This window comes from Leucoraja erinacea, chromosome 3 (assembly GCF_028641065.1).
Source record: "Leucoraja erinacea ecotype New England chromosome 3, Leri_hhj_1, whole genome shotgun sequence".
In the NCBI taxonomy this organism is placed as follows: domain Eukaryota; kingdom Metazoa; phylum Chordata; class Chondrichthyes; order Rajiformes; family Rajidae; genus Leucoraja; species Leucoraja erinaceus.
This window is the reverse complement of record NC_073379.1, coordinates 72,282,366-72,307,766: the sequence shown is the minus strand read 5'-3', so window position 1 is coordinate 72,307,766 and position 25,401 is coordinate 72,282,366. Positions and strand designations below refer to the sequence as shown.

The following is a 25,401-nucleotide window of genomic DNA, read 5'->3' as shown; positions in this document are numbered from 1 at the left end:
TCACCAACAGCTTCAGCCTCTAAAACATCTCGTGCCAGCTTAAAATCAATTTTGTTAATGCCTCTAAGCTCCTGCTCGGGACCTTGTTTGCAGTTACAGGTTTTAACAAAAACCTGAATGCAAACCTGTGTGTTCTTGATAGACGGCAACTTTCTCTAACAGCAATTATACACACTACGTTTCACACAGCAGACTGGAGGAAAATGTGTACAGCACAGGGCGAAAACAGTATGAACGTCCAAGTTAAAAAGAAAAGGAACTCAGCCGTTCCTCGAGCACAGCATGAGTTAGCACTGTGTCCTCAATTCATTCCATCTGTTTGACTTGGGCAGCACATACAAGTCGTGAGATCTGTTGCCAGCATATGTAAAGATCACAGCCAACACCTATTCATTCTGAACTGCTATTTTCCTCTGCACCCTTTAAAAAAAAAAGCATAGAAGATCAGTGGCTGTTCCAAGCAGGTAATTTGGATCACATTTAGAACAGGAAGCCACAACCCTGTACAACGAGCCTCTGTGTGAGCAGATGACAAACCGCATACCCAACATTTAGACCCACCTCACAGCTGCACTGAAGCTGTAATCAAAGCCATCATTACAAATCTGATAGGTTAACTACAGCTGTAAGGAGATAAGGGTAAAAAAGCCAGGCACAAATGCCATTGCCCGAGGGCTGAGCTTGCTCATTCCAGATTGGGAAAAAAAAACTCCCACGTAGACTTGCAGACTCCAACCTAAAACAAACTGGTTTGAAACAATGGCAAGAGCTTCAAAAGCACACACTGCACACCTGCCAAACTTGATGCACATTCCCAGACATGCCTTGGAATGAAGAGGAACCAATGTGTAAATACCACCTAGGGTATTTCAAAGCACTCCACTGAGTGTGGCCTTGGGTTGCACACATGCTTTCAAAGCTTAGTTTCCCTAAATAATAATAGCACAACTGGATTATCTTCTATCCCGTCAACACAAACACCCACCGGCACAACATTTAATGAACATGTGTGCCCCACCAATAATAAGATTGTTTACCTCAAAGGTGGACACTACAGCGCTTATTACTTTTTGCACAGTGATGCATATTCATCTTTAATTTGGAATGAACCATATTGCAGTAATCGCCAGGTGAAAATGCTAACCTTTGAAAAACTAGAATAGGCACTTGTTGTAGAGATTCACACTGGTATACCAGACATTCGTGAACATCAGTGCTCATCCAATTACAAATCAAGTTCTGATTACAAATCACCCACAACCAGTTGCATTTGGATTTTTCACATCAAGATAATAACATTCACAATGACGTCCCATGGAGGTGAGCAATGGCAATCTTTCTCCCCTTCAGTCAATCAATTAAGCAACGTCTTGTTATCTCCCTACCACTGTTGTTATGAATCAGAGATACTGTATACGGTCTACAATCGCTAACCTGGCAATATTATTACAATACTAAAATTCCAGCCAGAAATCACAGCAAAATCCAAAGCTAGGACTAAAAGATACTTTAAAATATAAACCAGGAGTGGTACATCAGTGAGTGAACCAAATTATTTGAGAGGATGAATGAAAACAGAACAAAACATGATTTTGATGAAACCAAATGACCGTTGCAGATTTTAACAGCAAAACGAGCAGGTTCTCAGCAAAAATGGATTAATCCTGACCAGTTAATCTGCATGAGTGCACAAATGGATGCATGATTTCAAACAGGGGTCACTAGCTATTGATCAAAGGCAGTCTCTGCCTGATCTTTCTCCTTTCAGATTAGAAATGCAGGGCCATCTGTCACAACTACAGAGCTGAAAATGGTTTTGTTTATAGTGGTTTCTGCATTTCATGATGAAAGATTTATAATTCAGCATTTAGTAGGCAAATATTGGCAATTATATCAAAATTACACCCAGCAGCTAATAGAATAGGCACCTGATATATCATTCCAAAATGACAATTGTTGATCATTTTTTCTTTCTCTAGAAAAATTTAAATATTCCCGTTTGCTTTCATGGCTTCTGAAAATTTAGACCTTTTTAAGAAATCATTTATATCCATCCTGGCCCTATCTTTTAGAAACAGGTTTACAATAGAAACTATTTCTCTTCTAGTTGGGTTCCAATGGGAGGCTATCGGCATGAATTTTTAACTGTTTCTCTCTCCAAAGGCGATGTCCGAACTGCTCAATATCGCCCGAACTCTCTGCCTTGATGTCAGATTTCCAGCATCTACACTATTTTTGCCATGTACAATTAGAAAGAAATATTGTCAACTATGCAAATATATCTAGTTTCAAGCACATAATAACAAACGCTCTAATTTCTTTCCAGTATTTAAGATACAGCAGGTATTACCACCTTAGGTGGGCATTCATGAAAAGGAAGAAAATCTAGTACTGTCACCTGAGCATCAACTATATCGTTTTGCATTCACACAGTGATAGCAGGTAGGTCTTTCGATACCAAACATGTTCTAAACTAGTTGGATCACTATGCAAAGCATCTACCTATTCCAAACAAGGCAATCATATCGGAGACACAGGATCAGTGGTTGTCATAGAGTAATGTCGCCAGGAAGCCAGCTCACTGGGTCTACACTGTCCATCAAGTACCCACCCTTACAGTGTTCATAAGGGATTATTATATGTTCTGGTGTGTCACTAGTATTCGCCAGATTAAAGTCTGGCTGCTAATAGGGAGTACCAAAGATTACAGAACAGACTGTGATGGTCACAGAGGGATGGTGATAAGCAGATTAATGCAGGGATAGGTGTGGCCAAACACTCCTTGGCTGGACCATTCCCACTGCACTTTCCAGAATTATTTTCTAGAGATGAATGTCCAAGAACAGAACACCCATTGAGAGGCATATGAGTATGTCATCTGAGCCCTCAAAATCCGGTCAATGCAATAATGGAAGAAACACCCAGCACACAGAATGAAACATGCTCTTTCATTGTAGATTTTTAGATAAAGTCCAACAGCATGGAAACAGGCCCTTTGGCTCAACTCATGCCCTATTGAAGCTAGTCCCATTTGCCCAATTCACATTGGGCCCCAATAGTCATAGAGATCTTCTAAAATTTTGATTAGATTTCCATATTAAAGATCAGGGATGATCGCTCTGAACTTCACACGGCCTTCCACGATTTCATGTAATTTGGATTTTGGGATAAATTAATTTCATCTAGTAATAATTAAATATAATTTACAACAAGCATTTACATGGTATTTTAACACAAAAAACATCATGAACAATTAATAATCAATAGCATGTGCATACAAATGCCATTGTAAATTCCTCTTCAATCGGCTAAAATTGTACAATTTTCAAAAAAGTGGCGCTGCCCAAGCGGCTGCGGCTCGCCTGTAGACCGTCTGCCTTTTCCTTTTTTTTTTGGTTTTCTTTGGTCTTGTTGGACATGTTTTAGTTTATTTTTAGTTGTGTATGTGTGGTGGTGGGGGGGGGAAACTTGTATTAGTCTCTTCCTTCGGGAGGATGCGACCTTTTCTTTGTCGAATCTCCATCTCCGTCTGCGCTGTGGCCTAATCGCGGAGCTGGCGGCCTCCAACTGGGGCCGGCCTCGAGGCTCCGGAGGCAGAGCCAGGACTCACCATCGCGAAGCTGGCCGACCGGGGCTGTGGTGGCGCTGCGGCGGCGGTCCGATTTCGGAGCCTAGGAGGCTTTGGATGACAACATCGGGAGCTCGCAGGTCCCAGGTTGGTGACCGATTCTCCGGAGCTCTCGCAACAACAGCTTCGTCCGCTGGACTGGAGGGTGGCAGCTTCGTCCGCCCCGGGCCGCGGAGTTTGAACCGGCCCGTTCGCGGAGCTCGGATTTGGCCACGGGATTTACCATCACCCGGCGGGGGGCCCCAACATCGAAAGCCTGGATCGCCTCAACGCAGAGGGAGAACAAGGAAGGGAGAGACAAGGACCTTAAGACTTTTGCCTCTCATCACAGTGAGGAATGCCTGATAGACTCACTATGGTGGATGTTAAACTGTGTTCATTGTATGTTTTGTTATTTTATTCTCTGTCATGACTGCAAGGTCTGTAATTTTGTTCAAACTAACAAGTTTGAATGACAATAAAGGATACTTTATATTCTATACTTTATAAGAAAGACATACCTATGAGAAAAAGGAACCATGTATGAAAGTTCCTTTTGTTAATAGATATATATTTCTTATACGTGCTTTTTCGAAAATTGTACAATTTTATGGGTAACATTTCTTTCATCTTCCCCAATCCATAATTTAAAATATGAGGAAATGAATACTGTTCTTACCTTGTAACCAGTCATGAAAATAGTGCAGCCACATTCTTGGAAGGTCTCCATTTTCTTCCAATAAAATGAATTTCACATTTCTGAAGCTTTTGTGCAGGTCATACAGCAGATACTGAGCATTAGGATAGTCTGTTTCTTGTTTAGTTACAATGTACATGTTGTAGAATGAGAAGTATTTAAACTGTGCTGCAATAAAGTCATATTCTCGAGTGTCACGAGGCACAATGTCTGTAAGATCCAGTCCATCTCTGACTCTTGTAGTTCCATAGAGACTGATCCCAAGTAAACCCAAAAAGAGAAATATGACTGCAATCTGTGATAAAGGGGAAAAAAAGTCAGTTTAAACAAATAACAAAATTCACAATGGATCTACAAAAACTACCTCTGGCGGCACTTGGTTACAGGCCAAATAAAGCATACGATCAACACAATGATGAGCGGAAACAACGTTAAAAAAGTAACATGATATATTCATAAGCAAAAATAAATGTGTTATTTAATTTGCAGGTTAGATCCTTCCATTCTATTGAACTTTAAAGTCCTTCGCATTAATGTACCGCTTCATTCTTTTCAAAACGTGCTCTATTTCACAACATCACTGAGATATGTCAAATGTATTAGTTCGTCTGTGGCTTGCAATATCGTTCATCTTAAACATCCATCTCTATCTGCCCCTCCCCCAGCCCGATCCAAATATTGTGCTTGATTCCGCATATATCGTTTGTAAAGATTGTTATTATGCCTCAAAGTAGTTTTAACATCCATACAATACTAAATGGAATGAAAATGTAGACTGAATGGAAATATTTCACTGTAATATTGCTTAATATATCATGGCAGCAAACAGAATATAAACAAAAAGGGGTTTGACAAGTACTCACCTTTGTCGTTGGTTTGAGCAATAGCGGTGCATAATGTTTTTCGGCAAAGAAAGAGAGAGTCCACTTGGTGCAGGGTGGATCTGCACAGTTATTACTGGGATCTGTAAACTGGGAGAGAAGGTCCCGTGTTGAACTGGCAGTATCCGGGCTCTGTGGGGTAAGTGAATCCTGTGTAGTTGGAGTGACTGGCTGAACGGAAATCTCAGAGCAAGGCTCTGCAGTTGTATAGTACACCTGGGTATGAGGATCATATTCTGTGCGCAGCTGCACTGTAGACTGCATGGTAATTTGAGTCTCATGTGTAAAATTTTGATTAACATAAGGTGGTGGTGGTGGTGGTGGTTGGCGAGGATGGTTGTCATTTGTATCTCTATAAGCTTGTGGTTCAATCTGAATAACTCGGTTGGCACAGGGACTAAAAGAAAGGAGAAAAATTAATGTGTTGACAGTGCAGTTATCACAGTTACTTCAACACTCATTATTTACATTTTTCATGGAATCCCAGAGATTACTAAACATGCATTGTACTTTTACACCAAATTACATCAATTACTTCCTATTGATGCAATAGAAGTCAGGATTAAACTTCAACATTAATCTGATTATCTTGACACAAAAGGTCAAGTAAGTGGTTATTGGTGGCTGAGGTGCTAATGAAAATAGCTCACAAAAAAAAAGTGACCCCAAAACATTTTCTTTGCGCTTTTCTTGCAGACCAGTTACATCACCTATATAACCCCAGAAACTGTGATCCAGATTTCTATCCTGGAGACAGTGAAGGGGTTTTGGGTTGGTTTAAAGTTGGGAAATGGAGCTGGAGCGGAGAGATGGATGAGGCATCTTGGTCAGAATGGGCAGGTTGGGCCAAAAGGTCTGTTTTTATGCTGTATGACTATGGCTGGAGAGTCATAGGGCACTGGTGGAAGGGTTGCAGTAAGATGTTGACGTTCTGGCCAGGCAACAATGGACACTGGAGAACTACATGTCCTAGGGTCAGATCCATGAGGCAGACCAGTAATGGAAGCAGACCGGAGGATGGGGTTAGGGCATCAGCGAGACTGCAAAGTCACAGGCTAAATTGGAAGCAGGGTAATCTAATTATAAAGTCAGGACAAGATCAGAACTGTCAAGATGGAGTAGTATCTCATCAAAGGGTTTGGTGAAACAGGTATAGTTGATCAAGCAGGTAAATGGAAAAGCTTTTTGCTTCTGCTTCCAGCAGATACCATCTCCCTTTAAAAACTGGCTTCTCAAGGACATGAACACTTAGCTGTTCACTGAGAGGTTCAAAATGAAATGTAAATATGATGCAAATTTCCTAGTCACCTCATGTATAATAATTTGTCTCTCATCTCCCCTCTGTTACAATTAGAAATGGATGGGTTGAGGTCAGGGTGATGGTATTTTACATTTTAATGTCCTACTAGATCCTGACTACGCAATATTTGTTACATTTTCCTTCACAGTGAGAGAAATCTGCAGCAAACCTATTATCTTGTAAACGGTTACAAGGTTATGGTAAAGAACCAAGCAGGAGGCCCTTTAGGTTTCACGACAAGTTCCATAGACAACTTGGAAAATTAAAAATGTTAATTCCTTCATACCTGGTAAAACAGCAGAGGATGTCAAGCCTCCTCTCCTCCCTGCGATAGAGGTCCATGCTGAGAATGGCAGGGAAGATGAGCAGAACCATAGCAAAGTTAAAGACCACAACAACAGCAGCCTGCAAACAAAATTGAAAGTCCATTTGAGAAAAAACAACCATTGCGATGAAAGTAATTACACACGTGCTGCACATGAAGTTAGGCATAACTTCTTCATTTTTAATTCTTAAGGTTTACAGACAAAAGATTTACTTTATCCTTTGAGAGGCAGTTTCCATAATTACAACTCAAATTAGCGAATTCATGACCATTCATGAAAGATTATTTTTCACAGTGTTGACAGTTATTGTATGAATAGATTCTAAAAATTAAATCAAAAGTCTCTTTTCTCCTAAAGATGTTTGAAGATGCGAATTATTGACAGTTTTTGCCAGGTGTATTTTGCACATTCAGGGAACCTTATCCATATCTTTAAATTCATTATTAAATGCCACTTACACAGCATTTATCAACAAGTACAAAAGAATGGAGTCAAAACTCCATGTACTAATGTGCTCTGCGCTACAACTAAATACAAGCAGTGAAAGAGCAACACTAGTTGGAACAGTAACAAACCAGAGATATTTAATTTTCCCCACTTACAGACGGCCTACAATAAATATCATAACCATATTTAAAATTGTGCACCTTCATGGGTTAAGCATAAAGTAGTGTTTTTTACTAGGCTTCTTAAAATACATATCAATCCCAAATGGGAAATCATGTATCCATGCTGTTCCTATAAAATTCTTAACATTTTATTTCTCTTCTTGTGAGACCGAGTAGTTCTAACAAAAAAAAACGTGATAGCCTTCGAAAGCATTTTCCAAATGAACATATCAACTTTGAAAGTGATAGGGATTAAGCTTTAAAATTCATGTCTCTGTGGTTTCAAACACAGAAGCTATTCTCACTTTTTCAGAATTCAAATAAATCAAACAACTCAAATATGCATCATCAATAAGCCGTCCATAGAGAAACCGGTTACTTCATGCTAAGGTTAAAAAGAATGAAAGCCTGTGCACAAGATCCACAAAGAGAAGTCAGCATGACTGGTTGGTGGGGCCCACTCCAAGGTACAGGCTGTATATGCCATTCCCGGTGGACCACCCAGAGAGCATGGATAGACTGCATAGCCAGAGGTGATGAGCAGATGATGAGGCCTGTCATCCACAGTTCCCACCTTACTTCTGCCTGCTTGCAACTCTGTTAGATCCTCCTTTTGTTGTGCTTTTCAATACCCTGTTCTTAACTGCTAGAACAGCTTTTCTTCAGAGTGCAATTCTATTTGTCATACAATCAAGGCAGGGGTCTACAAAGGTTAAGGAATTGGGGAAGGGGGCTATGTAGGTCATTCGCTGCACTTACTCAATCTGCCACAATTGTGCCAAGGATTTCACCACCACCACCACCCCCCATCTCAATACACTCTAATGTTTTCCAATGAATGTTAAACATACTATAAAAATGGGTACAAATGCATTTCGAAGTGCTTCAGCCAGTCTTATCTACAGGCCTGTGCAAGTTCCACAAAATTACCAAGTTAGATCTGATTAGCTTAAAATACACTACCACACTGTTTGTCAACTGTGACACCATAAATTGATCAAACATAGATTTGTTACATGATCAACAATGCGAGAAAACTACACCAAACATTCCAAGAAAATCACAGTGAAAAAGAAGAAACCACTGACACGCAAGACTGAAAGCAGACTGCATGTGCAAGAGCTAATCAGGAAACCATTTATTCTCCCTCAGCAACCGGATTGCTTTACAGATACTGGGCCTCAAAGGGCATGAATGCTTTGATAATTATCTCACACTGTCTTAAGGAAAAGGTCAAAATCAACTCCCTTCATAACCAAATAAATCGAGAGGGGAATTACTATTCATTATTAAACCAGATGAAAAAAAGGAAAAATCAAAATCGACATTCCTTTCTGTTTAAAGTTCCAAAGTGCTACTAAACGTCCCCTTGGCAAGCCAAACAAATTGATTTGAACAGGTGGTTAGGGAAATCAAATCTATATTTTTCAAGAGTTAGAAGAGTGAGCACTTATTTCTGTTCAGTCTATTATGGCAATAAATATTATGCAATGTTTTTCAAAATAAGTTGCTAAATATTTTCTCCCTCTCCCCACTTCATTTTATGACTAATCTAATGGCCAAATTATCATTCTTGTTTTCAAATAACTAAATTTTTGTCTGTATTTAGCTGCTTGAATATTATTCCACGTATCAAGAATAATTACTACTCTTCACTTTTCTGGGGAGGGTACAGATCAAAGCGTGAAAAATGAATGGGGACATAGGTTACGAATGTAAAAATGCTTTTCTGAAATAGTACAGTTAATCTCCACTGTAAATGTTAACTGACCTCATAAAATGTTTCCCCGTTAAGCTAAGAAATTTCCAAAGCAAAATTGAAAATGAATAAAATCCTATAATGTCAACACATCAGCTAACTGGCAGGATCTACCTTTGATGTTTTTGGCATTGGTAAGAGACTACTTGAAACAAAAAAAAAGATAGTTAGCTCTTGCACATTTTTATAAGATTGATTTTTAGTTTGGACTAGACCAAGTGCAGACCCGTTGGGTCTGTTCCCCCAATGTGCGGTTGTGGGGTGGGGGGGGTGCGGCACGCAGCGTCACACACACACTAACTATCCCCCCCCCCCCGCACTCACGCTAATTACCCCCTTGATATTATATTAATATTATTAATTTGCTCCTTTTACCCCATAACCACCCTATCTACTGGCGCATAGCCCCCCAACTTGCAGTCACATCTAGAGGGGGGGGGGGGGGGGGGGGGGCGGCGGGGGTATAGAGTGAGGGCAGAGAGAGAAGGGGGCAGAGGCAGAGAGAGAGACAGAGACACAGAGAGAGGGGCAAGAGCGATAGGGGGGGGTGGAGAGGAGGAGGGGAGGGAGGGAGGAGAGAGAGAGGGAGAGGGTGAGAGTGAGGGGGAGAGAGAGAGGGGGTGCTGAGAGGGGGGTAACGTGGGGAGATTGCCATCTGCAGAGGGAATGGACAGCCAACATTTCATCTTGGGATCAGACTATCCATTCTCTCCACAGATGCTGCCTGACCACTGAGTTCCACCAGCCATTTGTTATTTGCTCAAGATTCTAGCATCTCCAGTCTCTTGTATCTACAATATTATTGTGGATTTCAGCTTTATTTTTTCCAATCAAAAGATAGCTGGTGGATGGTTTTAATCCTATGAGAGTGACAGATTTGATAGAGGTGAAATTCACCCAAGAGCAAATTATTGCTTCATTAAATCAGAATTCTTTTTGTTTTAAGCTATTTCAATTTCACCACTTTACTTTCAGGCAACACAACACTTGGCTCATTCATCATGAATTTGACTTTTAATACAATTTTTCTGAATAGAATGTTTTCACATACTTGTAAGGAAAATGCTCTTAGGGCAGGAATCGGTATTAAAGCAGCCATGAAAAAGGCAGTCACATTACTGATCGAGGTAAGGGCCACACTTGCTCCAGTTCTTTTTAAACATTCTCCTGTTCGATCCTGTTGGGAGACAAGTGGAAGAAAATCAATATGCGATTTAGGTTGGCTATTCCCAAAAAACCTTAAATGCCAGAACACATTAAAACTAATGCCCCTTTTCTATAAACAAGAATAAAGCATACCGGACTGGTACTGTGCAGAAAAAATAACAATAGTGAATGAAGGCAATTTAGATTGTCATCTGGCTTTAGAAGCCAATGTTATTCAAATATTAAACTAATTATAATCAACTTACCAATTTAGAAACTGGAAAATTGTATTTTTGCTTTGTTTGAAGATACTATTCATTTTAACTCTTCAAAGGCATTCGCCACCATATCAACAATTCATACACTGCTACAAAAAACTACAATTAGCTATTTGGTTTTAGAGGCCGATACCTCACAAAACAGAATGGGCCTCATTTTTGTAGTCATAAACTCTTCTATATGTCAGAAGGTCTGTGGATGCAAAGCACCAGACTCAACTTCCTGCATTGTATGAAAATAGTGGACTCTTTAGGATAATATAGATAATATGATAAATCTTTCCTTGAGAAAATAATGCATCCCAACCCCATTCTGCTGGGAAGAAGGGAGTTCATTTTTTCTTCCATAAAAGCTAAACAGCTTGTGTCTTTGATGCAATTATTCCCAAGGATTCCGTGCAGCCAGCTGATGGTATATTGGCTGGGCTAAAAACGTGTGCCACTACACTCCTTTTCTTCATGTGTATAAATACATTTGCAGCAATACCAGATCACATCTTAAGTCAGCTTGCCATTCAAAACGAAAGGGACAATGTTTTTCTGCCTAAGAACCCGTTTACTATTTGATCTAAGCCACTTTAAAGCTATTGCAGAAGCAAAGCATTACAAACTCACGTGAAGAAACTGAGGAGTTTTCATATCTTGGGACAGTGTATAAGTTTGAGGCAGGTGTAGAGAAGAGGTTAATAAGCAAATGGATTACAAAACTTCTTTGTGACTACTATTTTATTATGGAGCTGTAGAAGCTCACACCCAAGAAACAGATGTAAAAATGCCTTTTGTTACATTAAAATACAGATGGATTACTTTCTTTTCAATGTACAGACTGCAAATAAAATGACATTAACTTGCTTTAAAATACCATTACATAGATAGGCATAGAAAATAGGTGCAGGAGGAGGCCAATCGGCCCTTCGAGCCAGCACCGCCATTCATTGTGATCATGGCTGAGTTGTCCAATTGTACAAGTAGAAACATAAACAAGTAAAAATATTTCAAAATGATTATCACTTACCTCAAATGGAATTCTTTTATTATGTCCTGTTTCACTGAATGCATGCGCCAAAAGAAATACATCGTCTACTCCAACACCAAGAGCAAGAAAAGGCAAAACCTGCAGAACAAAATACATCTGTAACAACTCAATTCACTAAACAAGAATTTCAGAGGCTGAATCAATCATTACTGCAATTGGCAAAAATGTCACTGATAAACTGAATAAACAAACCATCACAGAATACCTTTACTGTATATTTTATTCCATGAAGTGCTTGCAATGCCCAATAATTCAGTGCAAAATCCAATACTCAGGAATCATAGTTCTGATTGGCCTACTCTTCTGGCAGAAGTAGAGCAAGCTTTGCATGTGCCTAAAGTTCACTATCCTATCATTACTGCAGGAACCAATGTAGATAGATCAGGCAACTATGGCACCCAGACACACACACACACACGTAGTCCACGGTGTTTTCAAGAGAGTCAGATTTAGCTCTTTGGGCCAAGGGAATCAAGGGATATGGGGAAAAAGCCAGAACGGGGTACTAATTTTGGATGATCAGCCATGATCACATTGAAAGGTGTTGCCGGCTCCGATGCTTCTATGACCCAGCAACAGAGATAGACCAAAGTAACTCAACAAGGTTATGTCCAAAGCATTCAATGTGGCACAAAAATCTCCCAAATCCTCGACCTCCAAAGAAACGTTCAAGCTTACTGACAAATAAAAAGTAACTATGCTTGCGAAAGATTTGGTACCATTTTGAAAGTCTCAAAATCTCATGTTGTTCTTAGTTCGCAAACTTCCTGAGGCTTTTTTGAGGTGTGCTACCAAATTCCAAAGGTGATGCAGGAACTCGTCCAAACACACCTAATGTACTAATTGGTTTACTCCAGTTTTAATTAAAACACAATAAGGTCAAAAGGTAGCCAAAGCCTATGCCTCATTAAATATGTAATTTGATGGCCGTGATGAACATCATTATTTTTACAATTTTCTTCTGAGCAATGATTTTACTGATTTTTATTCACGTCTTCTCCATGTGGATGATTGTCAATGATGTGGCTTCCATAACTTGTTTTAGCTGGGGTGCCGATCTAATCCATGTAGCCTAATGAAAGTTAGGTTTACTATTCGGTCACTGCATAACAATACCAATTCTGGCTCATTGATGCTGCTGCCCTGGCATCCAAACTAAGCAAGCATCAGATAAACACATTTTCAATTTGCATAAATTGAAAAATGTTGCTTTATTACAGTGCATGCCCCAGATGATTTAAAAAACACAAGTTTTTGTTCTATTTTGACAGTTTGAAATACAGTCCAGATATGGAAATTAAAAATCTTTACAAATTCTGTACAGGATAAGGTTACATAAAAAGCAAGCACTCTGACATTAGGTACCCAGCTCTGAAAGAAACCTATTTAATTCCCTTTCCTGAAAAAAAAATTCTTTAAGTGATTGTATTTTAAGTTACTCCAAGGAACAGTTCACGTAATCCAACTGCTGAGTGAAAATCTGCAGTAAATGTGTTCTGCAGACATTTTGGGGTCATATTTAACTCTTTATACTGGTGACATCTTCAAGCTTTCTTTTTTTTAAAAACACAAGGTTTTTTTTTTTTTTAAATTGGAAAATCTAAAATTCAGAGTTTGATATAATGAATCAAACACAAAGTTACTGCACTGCCAACTGCGATCAGAATTTGAAGTACTCCAATAAGATTTTAGCATTTGACTTTATCGAGTGAATGAAGACTGACCCATCTGTAAATAGAGTATTCATGTTTCTTGGTGGAAGTTATTAATAAAGATAATCTCTAAAATGAAAAATGATCTGTTGGATACTCCATGGAATAAATTACTAGTATTAGTAAATATAACTGACAATGTTTTTTGTTGTTGTTTTTTTTTAATTATTTGACTTTATATTATACCTGAGTTGTTGCAGCATTAAAGGAAATTCCAATCAAAGAACAAAGGCCCAATCCTGCAGCCACTGACAGTGCAACCAACAAGACACCTGCTAGCCCAACAGCACCCTGGGACTTGGCACAGTCCCACCGCAGCATGGTTAAACAGGCATAGGCAAGCTGCAAGCACAACAAGGGAGAAACAAACATTGAAATCCAAATTATTATGATACTTTTCAAACACAAAGTTACTTAAATTCATCGCTGAATCAATCACTTCCATAAATTCATACATTTGTCCACGCAATACACACATGAATGTGCCATAAATTGGGATAATTTTATGATGCTGCGCATAACCAGTGCTTAAGTAGCAGATATTATTTTTTAGTGACAAGCAGTGCTATTACTTGCATAGCTACATCATGAGATACACACAATGACTTACCATTAAAAGATAGCCACCAGCTACTCGTATAACACTGACACTGGAAAATGACTTGAGGATGTCTTCAAGGGTAGTAGTAGAGAACGAAAGAACCTTTTGGGTCGAATTCTGTGCAACACTGTCATGAACAACCTGCAATAAAAGTATAACATGAAGGAAACTTGAAAAGGAGATCACTGATTGATTCATTTAAGAAACATTTTCCATAAAAATTGTGTTCAAATTCTGTAGTTTTCCTGCAGCACCAACATAAAAAGTTGTGACAAAATATTTAATTGATGAAGTAAACAGAACACTTGGATCTTGCATATTATCCATGCATTAATTTAAAAAGTGTACACCCCTGTTAAGTAATACTACAAAGTGAGATGAACTACTGCATATTTGTCAGCTTAGTTTAACAGAATTCCTGATTTACAGACATTTAATGAACCTCCTATTCTGCTTGTATGCAAAACAATCTTTGTTTTTTCCCCCCCGACCAATAGTAAAAGTCACAGCTTAGGTAATTCATCAAGTTCTTCTTCAGTCAAACAAGAAGAAAAAAAAAAAATCTTCAGAATTTCTCATTCACGCTTCATTGGCTGGCTAGCACATAGGGTCACAGGCTGCTTTACAAAGGTCACTGCCCGGGAAACAAATGCCAGATGATGTCACATGACCCTACCAATGGGACTGCAGCTGTGAGAAGAATCTGTGCCTAGCTAATGTTTTCCAGACACCTTTTTTTTTAATAAACAGAGTAACAATCATAGTGGGCGACTGTTGCTCAGTTCAGTGTTGGCTTTGTTTGTTTCCATATTGTGCGAGTAAATGCAAATAAATATCATTGTAAATATATTTGAATTTTTAATATAACGTCAGTTGTATTAAACTTGTATTCTCCACATAGTATTGTAAAGAAAAACTATACTGATCGTTCTGAATCCCACAGGTTTACCTCAATTCAGGCACTGCATGCATGGACAAAAAAACTTGTGCAAGCAAAAAGAGACAGAAGCAGGCTTCACTGCAGGAAGCCACATCTGGAGGCTAAATTGACCATTTGACAGACACATCCTTCCTATTACACATAGCCTTACATGCAAAGTTTTTTCAACGGAAATGCATCTTATTTCCAACACATTCAAATAAAAAATGCACCAGAGCATCAATGGGATTTTTTTTATTTTTTTTAAGGACCAGATTTCAGATGTATAAATTTTGATTCATGTTCTGGAGTGTTTTTATTGAGCAAGATCAGGTAACTCGGATTATTAAAAAACCTGTAGGCAACATGTTAACTTTCAGTTTCTATCATAAATTACAACCAAATAGGTTATAACAAATAATCCCTGTACGAAATTCTTCCATTTTACTAATCTGTTTACCTAGTTATCCAGGCACATTACAGACTGCTGTATTGTGCATAAACAAATGTGGTACTTTAAGCAGGTTTGAAAACTGCATTCCTAACGCAAAGTGAATGCTATGTTTTCTGTATTATGGGGGGGTGGGGGGGGGGGGGGGGAGAATATCAAAATAAAGGCCGGTTGAAGAGCAAGTTATCAAAGGGCAGTTTTGTACAAAAGGGCTGGAAAAGTATAAATCTCTGCTAAATGTATCAAACTACCACACACCAGATATTTCTCTGAAGGGCATTGACTGGCAATTATATAGAACTAACTCAGCAGTCATAATGCTTACAGCCAACATTCATATGTTGTACAGCAAATAGATATAGTGGTAGCTGCCCCTTTCTTTAAATCCTAAAATGTTTTGTTACATCCTGATCCAATACACAGGACCAGGCATATACCGATAAGCACTTTTATGTTTCTGTCCATTTTACCTCAACATATTTCCTTTGCCAGGCCTCCAGAATGGCTGCTGCTTTGTCCAGATTCCAGTTGATATCCGAAACGTAGTAATAATCCTTGAAGTTCTCATACATCTGCTTGGGGGTCATTAACTGAAACATGGTCTGGAAAGCCTGGGCACTGAATAGAGGCAGGCAGAGATGGGGGATGGGGACAAAAATAAACATCATCAACTCAGTTCACAAAGTTTTAAATGAATAGCAGAAAATGTTTTTGCTACTTTCCTCCACCTCTAAAAACCTGACTTTTACAAAGCATTTATTTTAGTAACTTGTAAATATACAAATGAATGATGCAGCTTTTCTCTGTAATTTATTATTAAATAGTTGACTGAACTCGATATAGTATGAGATATAACGGTCCTATTTTATTATTAGTTAGTTGACTAAGGTCAATATTGTATGAAGTACAGTTAAAAGTCACTTGAAACCATATTAGAAAGTGTACTTTTTAAAGACAAGGTAATTGTTGTTTATCTGTTTCTTTATGTTCTTTAGTTAATAAACAATGTTTACAAAGCAGCAAGCCGTAACTATGGACGGCATGATCGTCCCCAACAGTGTTTTCATCATGATATTCAGATAAATAAATTATAGAATTCAAGAAAGAGTAGGAAATGCTACCCCATCCCATCTCAGCATCACCTTTTCTGGTCCATAGAAGTATACGAATAAAGATACTGGATTGCATCCTTTTTCAGGTTAAATACAATATCCACCCTACCCAAGTAATGGTTCAGTAGATATGCAACTTATATTTTATAAATTCCTTTGAATATAATTGGATTCTGACCAAAGATTTTGATCAAAGAATTAGGATCAAAATTTTGTCCTTTACTGAAAGTCAAAGATTTGTTCGAGGTTCACAAAAGGTCTATAATTTGAGCTTTTATTGCGGCTATTACAGAATGAAGCCCTGAGACAAGAGAATCCCATATCCTGTACAAGTCCTGTCATTGAAATCAGCTGTAACTTGGGTTGTCCTACAAGGTTTCCCTGCCATTCTAGCTCAGTTGCTTACCTGCGAAGTTTCCCACTGCTGTTCTTGGTGGTTCCGCCTAATATTAGCTCCTCTTGCCAATGCATGTACTTTTTAGACAGCCCCTGGCAACCACCACTTAATATACGAGGAATATCAAGAGGCTGTAAATATAATAAGCATCAGACGTGATTATACAACTAGAGTATGATTACATAAATAACTTGCAAGTTCATTAGAATTTACAATTTTCAATTCTAATAGCAGTTTTATTACAGCAATATTTATTTGGTACAGCAATACCCAAGGATGATATTTAACCCATTGCAAATCAAAAATCCAGTAAAATACACATTAACCCTGATTTGAATGAAACAACTGCACAGAAACACGTAAAATATCTGGCATAACTGCTTACCGTTGTTGAGTTTTTGTTCGGGGCAGTAGACGGGCATTCAGGATCCACGGGGTTCAGGCAAGGGCGGTCCATGTAACCATGTCCCACACCAGCCTTGGTCAGCATTTCTTCCCCAATATCCACATCATGCTTTAGGTCCTTTAACTCCTTCAGGAATTCTATGGGGTCAAGATTTGTCCATTGCAACTGTGGCTTCCCTCTGTCAATAAACAAATTGCATCTTTCAGCAAACCTGCGCTAGTGATAGTTGCTTATGAACTTAAACATTGGCAATTTGTTTGTTACCATTTGAGTATAGATCAAAAACAAGATAACTGGTTCAGTTATTTGAGAGGCATAGTGGTACATCTAGTAGTTGTAGTGACACTGATTCAGTCTGACTTCCCATCTTTCTGCGTGGTGTTGGCATGTTCGCTGTGTGGTGCATGGGTTTCCTCTAGGTGCTTTAATTCCGTGTCACATTCAAAAACAGCCAGTGTTGCTATGTTAATTGTTATTGTAAATTATTGTTATTGTAAACTAGTGAAAGAATCAAGGAGCTGATGGGAATACAGAGAGAATGGGTTACACGTAAAGTTAGTGGGGAAATTAGATTGGCCTGTGAGCAGGTATAGATTCATTGGTAGAATGGCTTCCAATCTTGTAAGGAGATATTGCATGAACTAACTGACTCAATGGAGCATAAATGCCAGCACATCGTTGTCGGTAAATTATATGCAAAAACGTTAGTTATTCATTAGGATGCCATATGGATTCAGATATTTATACACAGGGCCAGTACTCATTGAGCTTCTCACAAACCCACAGCGGATATGCAAGAGTATTTCCCACTAAAACTGTGTCAAGCTTGACTTAGCACAACAGAAAGCCAATTTATTTTATTGGAGACAATCGACAGCGACAGACCAAATTCGTATATAACAGCATGGATCAATTTCAGGCCTGCAAATGTTTTACTGCCCAGCTTGCACAGTGAGCAACAAGTTGCACACACAAGTTCCTGAGATTGGTTTCTGAGCAATGATATCTGGTGAAGTGCAAAAGTCTTGCTGATGTAAATCGTAAGCCCTAAACACAGACATACTTGGAAAGCTAAACAAGGCATGTTTATCGACTATGTAGGAACTTGAATTTTTATGAATGTACCCGAGCTTCACAAATGTCACAAAGTATTCACAATCTACTAATATGAATCACTGAATTAAAAATACAATTATTTAAAATGAAAGATTCTAAAATGTCTATTAACATAGAAAAACAAGGCAATTCAATTAACTCAATTAATTAAAAAAATATCTACATTACACAGAACTCTCCTCCGTTTCTCACAGATGTTCCTCTTCACTGAAATGAAGAGATTTGCTGAACCAGAGCCAGGTCTATGTGAGAGTCCAGCGCCCACATTTTCCGGTGGAAACTGTGAGAAGCTGCAGGAAGTCTGCCTATGCCACTGGTCTCCACAAGGAGTGCAGCAGTCAGTGACCAGGACCTCTTGGGATGTTGGGACCATCCACATTCGCATAAATGAGCCTCAGAAGTCACATGGATTGTTAACAGAGCCTACTTGCATAAATATAATGCACTGATGATATAAATTGATTTACATTTTCAATTAATAGAGTTTACTTAAATATTTGTAATACTACAATGTTCTTTCATTATAATAATATGTTTACAAAATGTCATTGATTTTATTATTTGTTCACTGATTTTATAGAATTGTCAATGTTTGGGTGACATTCAGAACCGTTCAAATTTGTTGAAAGATTTTACAGTTTTGGCTAAGTTTGTGAACATGACTGAAGTGGGGTTTTTTTTTTTGCTGTCTCCGAGGCTTGTTCTGGACCTGCATTTGCCAGATCCATCAATTTAATTCAAATAACCCTCCATTGTACATGAAATGGGCTAGGTTTTCATGTTAGGAGAGCGGCCCGACTACAGACAAAGTTATAATTTTGTTTGTCAGGACTAAAGGGATTTTAAAATAAAAAGGCATATTATTACATGAATTTCACCGCTAAACAGAAGCCTAATGAATACGGAGTATTGGAATTTAAAATAAGTGGCAAATTAATAATACTGAATTTACCATTTGGCTGTGAAATTTAAATTTATTCTACCACCTTTGCTGTAAATATTAGCAATATGTTTAATTTGGTATTTTCAACCATATTTGTTACAGTAAGCTTAACAATGGTTAACGATGGACATCTGTGAAATTGCTATCATAAATACACTATTTTAAAGAGATTGGACTGGAATTCAAAAATGACTTAATTCACTGTATCATTTTACAAACAAAATTTAAAAAAAACGTGCACTAAAATTCTTCAGTGTACAATGGGTTAAAATGAATTTCGAGGCCTCAAGAGTTGTTGAAGTGTTGAAAAGGTTATATGCAGGTGCTGTGGCTTCTGATTAACATTCATTTATGATCTGCATCAAGAGGGAAGCTAACGCATTTCCCAGGAGAAATTATAGAACGTTAAGTGAACGCTAGCACCTCCTAGCAGCTTCGGCGTCACATACACACACACACTAACCCCCCCCCCCCCCCCCCCCCCCCCCCCTTTGATATAATATTAATATTATTCATTCGCTCCTTTTACCCTATCCACTTACGCATAACCCCCAGCTGCGCAGGCGCGGTGGGTGGAGAGGAGAGGGAGGGGGGGGGGGGGGGGGGGTAGAGAGGGGGGGTAGAGAGGGGGGGGTAGTGATTGAGGGGGGGGGGGGGGGGGGGGGAGTGCGCGGCATCACAGGGGAGGGCTGGTTCCCGATTTACCTCATGATTTTTGAGATCATGAGGTAAATCTCTACCAGAATATGTAAAAATTTCACCGTTACCGCATCGGATTTTCGAGGAGATGTGAATCAAAGAAAAAATTCAAGCAAGCCCACAACTAAACATCCAAGATCAGAGTTTTATAATATAATAGATAAACGGGCACATTAAACGTAACAATTCAACAAATAAATGTACAATAAATGATCAGTTATTTCTATGTAAACACCATTCGGCTGCCATCATCCTCAAAAAAAAAAATTGGGCAATTCCTGTTCCCAAAGTCCTATTACACCGGATAAGCAATTCCAAACTTTGTCTGAATGCTACACTGGTTAATGCTGAGAGATAAATTAGTTCTGAATACACAAGTTCCACCAGTCTACACACTTTCTGTCTATTACAAAAGAATCTTTCTATCATAACAAGTTGTCATTTTTACACATTGACAGAGTAAAATAAAAAATCCAATTGAATCAACAGATCATGACATAATGTCTTCTGTATTACAATAATAAAAGCTGTTTTTATTCTTGAATCAATCATAGTACCTTACCTTTATTACTGCTAATGATACCTTACTTCTTTATGCTTTTTGACAGCCTGGCAATCGACCAATATCCCCCCCTTTTGAATTTCTTCCTGCTGCTGACAGATTAGAGAAGCTTTTGGCTGGGTTACTTTGTGGTTCAAACCACATTGTATCTGCCTAACCAGGCTTGAGTTATTATTTCAATTCTCCCAACCAGAAAACACAAAACTCTTATTTACAATTCAATTTTTACATTATCAATTCCTTGCCCCTGCCTACTTTTCCAACAAACTTTCAGCCACACAGGAAAAAAAACATGATTTGAATTGGGAATCAGAATTTTGTAAATCTATACATTCTGTGAGTGAAACACTAAATCCAACTGACTGATAAACAGCCACATGTGAGAAAATATGTTTTCACTACTCTCTGCTAATTGATGTCAGCAGCCAAATGTCTTTGCTGATTGATGGGAATGGATAGTGGAACAGAGGCTAATGCCACTAAAGTATTAGCTATGTGAACTGAGTAGAAAGGTTGCAGGGTAAATATTTGTTCAAGCTCCACTTTGGGCACCGTCAGGAGATCTGAGCCTTGGACAAAAATGGCCCTTGAACCTGTTAATTGCTTGAGCTGCCGGTTCTTGTCAGGATGGCACAGGCAGCTGAACAAGCTGAAGCAATAAACACCAGGCCACTTGCCTCGCTGGTAGTTGGGAGGGTTGGGTTTGAGGGGTTCTCGAGCACCATTTGGAATACCATGGAGTTGAAGAGCAGGCTATTCCTCCTGGATCAGACAGCCAGTGAAGAGCAGGTGCTGACCCTGCCTTGATGCATGTCTGATTTCTCCATGACAACCTAAACAAGTCAAACCTAACAGCACATAGGTTCTAAGACAATCTGCTTAAAAGATACCCCAACAGGCCACCGATTGGTCCTGTTCTTTTCTCGCCTCCAGCTCCTCAAACCACTCCCCACCCCCCCCCCCACCCCTCCTAATTTCAGTCTGATGAAGGGTCCTGACCCAGAACATCACCCATCCTTTTTCTCCAGGGATGCTGCCTGTCCTGCTGAGTTATTCCAGCACTTTGTGTCTATCTTTGGTATAAACCAGGATCTGCAATTCTTTGTTTCTGACTCTTTAAGACCAGTTGCTTTTCAGGTGTCTTTGGACCATAAGGTCTTAGTGCTTCATAGCATTAGGGTTCATAGTACCTATTTCTGTCCATAGAGCAAGCACAATAAGCTCCTATCCTTAACCTTATCTGTTTAAAAGATGTTAGGTCAAGGCATTAATAACCTTGATTATTAATGGTAATAGTATTGGACATACCAAAGTGGAAATTGATATATCAGCAAGGTCTTCTGGTTAATGGCCTTGCGAAGATACTCAAAAATGCTGAACCTATATACGATCAGTATTTTGCCTTGTAGGTTGCTTTTCCTTATGAATGATCCAAATATACTTTTCGTAACCGAAAATATCAACAAGAAAACTCAGAGGATATTAGCCAGCAATATAAAGTTGGCATTTATAACAGAAGGCAATGGAGATTTACTTACGGCAGGTAGACTGTTCCCAGTTGTAATCTAGCACCTTCCCAGAAACAGTCCAAGGGTGTGATTATTAGACACGGATACAATTGTTCGATAAACTGGTAAAAACATGGAAAAATCACTAAGCTTAATAAGGATAGTCATGATGAAAAATGAAGTAAAATTTCAATACTTTGTGTAAGAGTTTAAAATGTTAACAGCATTCTAATTTTACCTGGGCCATCAAAACCCCTTCTGTTACAAGTGCTCCTGATTTATAACACAAGTGGTCTAAAGTCCACGGTCTAAAGGAAAAGGGAAAACGTTTTAGAATGTATAATAAAAATATGTACACAACTTAAAAATGTGGAAGCAGAATAATTAGATGGCAATTCAATAAAATGACTTGACTCAACTTCACAGACTTAAAAAGGTAGCAGCATCTAAGGGTGTCAGTTGAAAAGTCAAATTTCCACGAAAAACAGATTTCCTTTGAGTTGGGGCAAAATGTTCTTCACGCAAGGTCAATAACATGGAGAAAGGTGATTAATTCAGTGTAACTTACTTGTTGTACAAATAAACCTGCACTCTGCTGGCTTTAAGTGCAGAGTTAAGGTGTTGCTGCAGTGCTTCAACTGTTAGAATATTAGCACCTTCCTCAGGTGTGGTTTGAATCATGATCTGTGGATTGAACATGGCCTCCTCTCCTATCTTCTCTCGTGTGTATGATAATTCTCGACTCACTCTGCCACCAACTAAGGGGAAAAAGGGATTTTTTAAATAATTATTACTAAAATGACAGTTGGTATACAAATCGCATACAATTTCATAATTAATGATTACCAATAAATAATTACATATAACTTCAAAATTTAGACTTTTAAATGAAATTACTGCATTCCTGATGCAATGTATGAAGAAAATGTTTGAAAGGTAAAATTGCTCAAATTTTAAAAAACAATAAAAAACAAAAACAAAAGTAGTCTGGATGCAATTTACAACACTTTTGAGCTTTCTAGTATTAGATTCAGACTGGCACACCCATATCTATGTACATATAGCAACAAAATAAGGCACAAACAACAACTGGTCATTTCCCATTTAAAACAACACTGACATCCATATAGCCATTTCCATTATTGTTCCGGAAAGATGCATGCTTAAAGATCAGGAGGCATCAATCACATTGAAAATAGTTGAGGAGAAAGTAGTCAACTTCTCAGATCTTAATTTACACATGTAACTACATTCGGGATAAGGGGAGGTTTCATTTTTTAAAAAACATCGTTATTTTCATTGTGGGGGTGGGATAGGGGGAAGGTGAGGAGTGGGGGGGGGGGGGAGATAGAGGGAGGAGAGGAGGGGGGTAGGAGGAAGTGGGGGAGATAGAGAGAGGGGGGGGGGAGGAGAGAGAGGGGGGGGGGAGGGGGGGGGGTAGATAGAAGGGGAGGAGGCAGTGGGGAAGGCGAGGAGGGAATGGGATAGGGGAGGTGAGGAGTGGGGAGTAGGCAGATAGAGGGGGGGTAGGGAGGTGAGAGGGGTTATGGAGGGAGGGAGTGACTGAGGGTAGAGTAAATGAGAGGGAGGGAAAGAGGGAGTGGGGAGAAGAGGGGAAAGAAGAGGGAGGGTGAAGAGGGGAAGGGAGTGCTGGGGGGAATGGAGGAGGATAGGGGTAGGAAGAGGGATGGCGAGATGCAGTTGATGGAGGGTTGCCGTGACTCGCGTCACAACGGGGATCTCTGGAGTCACAACGGGAACCCCTCAGCAACGCCAGTGCAGTTGGGAACTATGGGTCAGTGGTGGAATATTGCCTTGGGGAATGGGCCCCAAAGGGTCTGCACCTGGTCTCGTTCTTTCTACAATATTGTACAAAAAGTGCTTCAATCTATTACCATCTTTATTGCTTGGGCATTAAGTATTGCTTGAGAGAATGGGAGAGATTAACCTTGGATGAGGTTGCATGCCATCAGCAGAGCCTTCTCTTTGATTAATGCAAAGCAAACTGGACAGGTTCGCTAATTGATAGGCAATTCACCAACCTCTTTATATCCAGACAGATGGTATACACAAAGGTTTACTCTAATGTCTATTGATAAATCATAAAATTAAGTAATGCATTTTAGCACTAACATACTCAATTGTACTTCAAGATGCAGTTTGGCGATTTGGTACCAGCTAAGAAATTTAAAAAAATCCAAATATCCTCAATTTATGTAACTGTTTGCAGCTTAGATATTAGTCTCATGTTATGTAAATTGCAAGAAGAAATTCCTATGTTTTACATTTTCCTTTTCCATTTAAGAAAAACTTGTGTACACAGTGACCAAAGATACATTTCAAGTTGCACAATGCTAAGTTTGCACATTAAAAAAAATTACTTTTCCAAATATTTATAACTATCATTTCCAATTTAAATATTTGCCTGTCAGTTTGTTGTGTATTATAATTATCCAAAATATTAAAATATTTTTCTTAGTAACAAAATTATAATGCTCACAAAGTTTAAACAAAATTTTCAATTACATTTACAGAAGATTAACTTTGTTATTCAATTTCTTTTAAACTTTATATTTCCAGATGCATTGTAAATGCATTCGGCAGCTCCAGAAGAGCTGCCAAATGCATCTACATGTTTTACAAACTGTCAGCATTTAATAAGAGAAAGTTATTAAAAAATGTGGTCACCCTGTTAATACTTGGGAGCTTCAAACAAATTTTAACTATATAGAGAAGAATTAAGTCCCAAAGATTTATTTTGGGTCAAGTGCACTTAAGAACTTTGCTTTTACATTTTTTTAACATGGGAGTGATGTTTGTTTTTGGGAATGGATTTATTTTCTTTCCAAAATGTTGTTCGTTCTCAATTCTCCACCTAGATCCAAACACCTCTTGGAATCCTCCTGAAACCACACAATCCGATTTGCTGGTAAGGACTTCTAAACCATGCTGAAGCAATCCCAAATTCTGGATTCCCAACACAATGTCAGAGTTTCAGTCTGCTACTAATCCAATTTTAATCGGTATTCCTGATAATACCAACAAAAGAACACACCTTTCCATATAAAATATGACAGACTGTGAACAGCACCACCATGATGCTCCTGTGTGTTGTTGGATGTTTTCGTATTCTCTTCCTTCAGTTTAATGTGGTTATTACGTGCATGGTAAGCTCAGGTTTTTATTTGGCAGCTTTTTCTTTTGAGGTTATCCCTCAAGATTCAGGATAAACTGTTCCAGCTTTTTTCTGGGTTATGGCCAATGTGGGAACGGATGACTCTTCTACAGATGGGGCTTACAGGGCTGGTGGATGGGTAGTTTGAGATAAGGATATCTG

The 25,401-nt window shown here is 38.8% G+C and overlaps 1 protein-coding gene across 2 annotated transcripts in view; it reads right to left on the bottom strand.

Moving 5' to 3' along the window:
• Nucleotides 1-25,401, bottom strand: part of ptch1 (patched 1) — a 71,058-nt gene that overhangs the window by 19,937 nt on the left and 25,720 nt on the right. For both annotated transcript variants that reach the window (XM_055632915.1, XM_055632914.1), the window contains exons 3-15: nt 22,633-22,822; nt 22,303-22,372; nt 22,095-22,186; nt 17,216-17,414; nt 16,840-16,961; nt 15,792-15,939; nt 13,961-14,092; nt 13,537-13,692; nt 11,618-11,716; nt 10,230-10,355; nt 6,772-6,890; nt 5,168-5,582; nt 4,287-4,599 (exon numbers count right to left, since the gene is read on the bottom strand). In XM_055632915.1, coding sequence (XP_055488890.1) covers nt 4,287-4,599; nt 5,168-5,582; nt 6,772-6,890; nt 10,230-10,355; nt 11,618-11,716; nt 13,537-13,692; nt 13,961-14,092; nt 15,792-15,939; nt 16,840-16,961; nt 17,216-17,414; nt 22,095-22,186; nt 22,303-22,372; nt 22,633-22,822 — 2,181 coding nt within the window. The remainder of the gene's footprint in view (nt 1-4,286; nt 4,600-5,167; nt 5,583-6,771; nt 6,891-10,229; nt 10,356-11,617; nt 11,717-13,536; nt 13,693-13,960; nt 14,093-15,791; nt 15,940-16,839; nt 16,962-17,215; nt 17,415-22,094; nt 22,187-22,302; nt 22,373-22,632; nt 22,823-25,401) is intronic.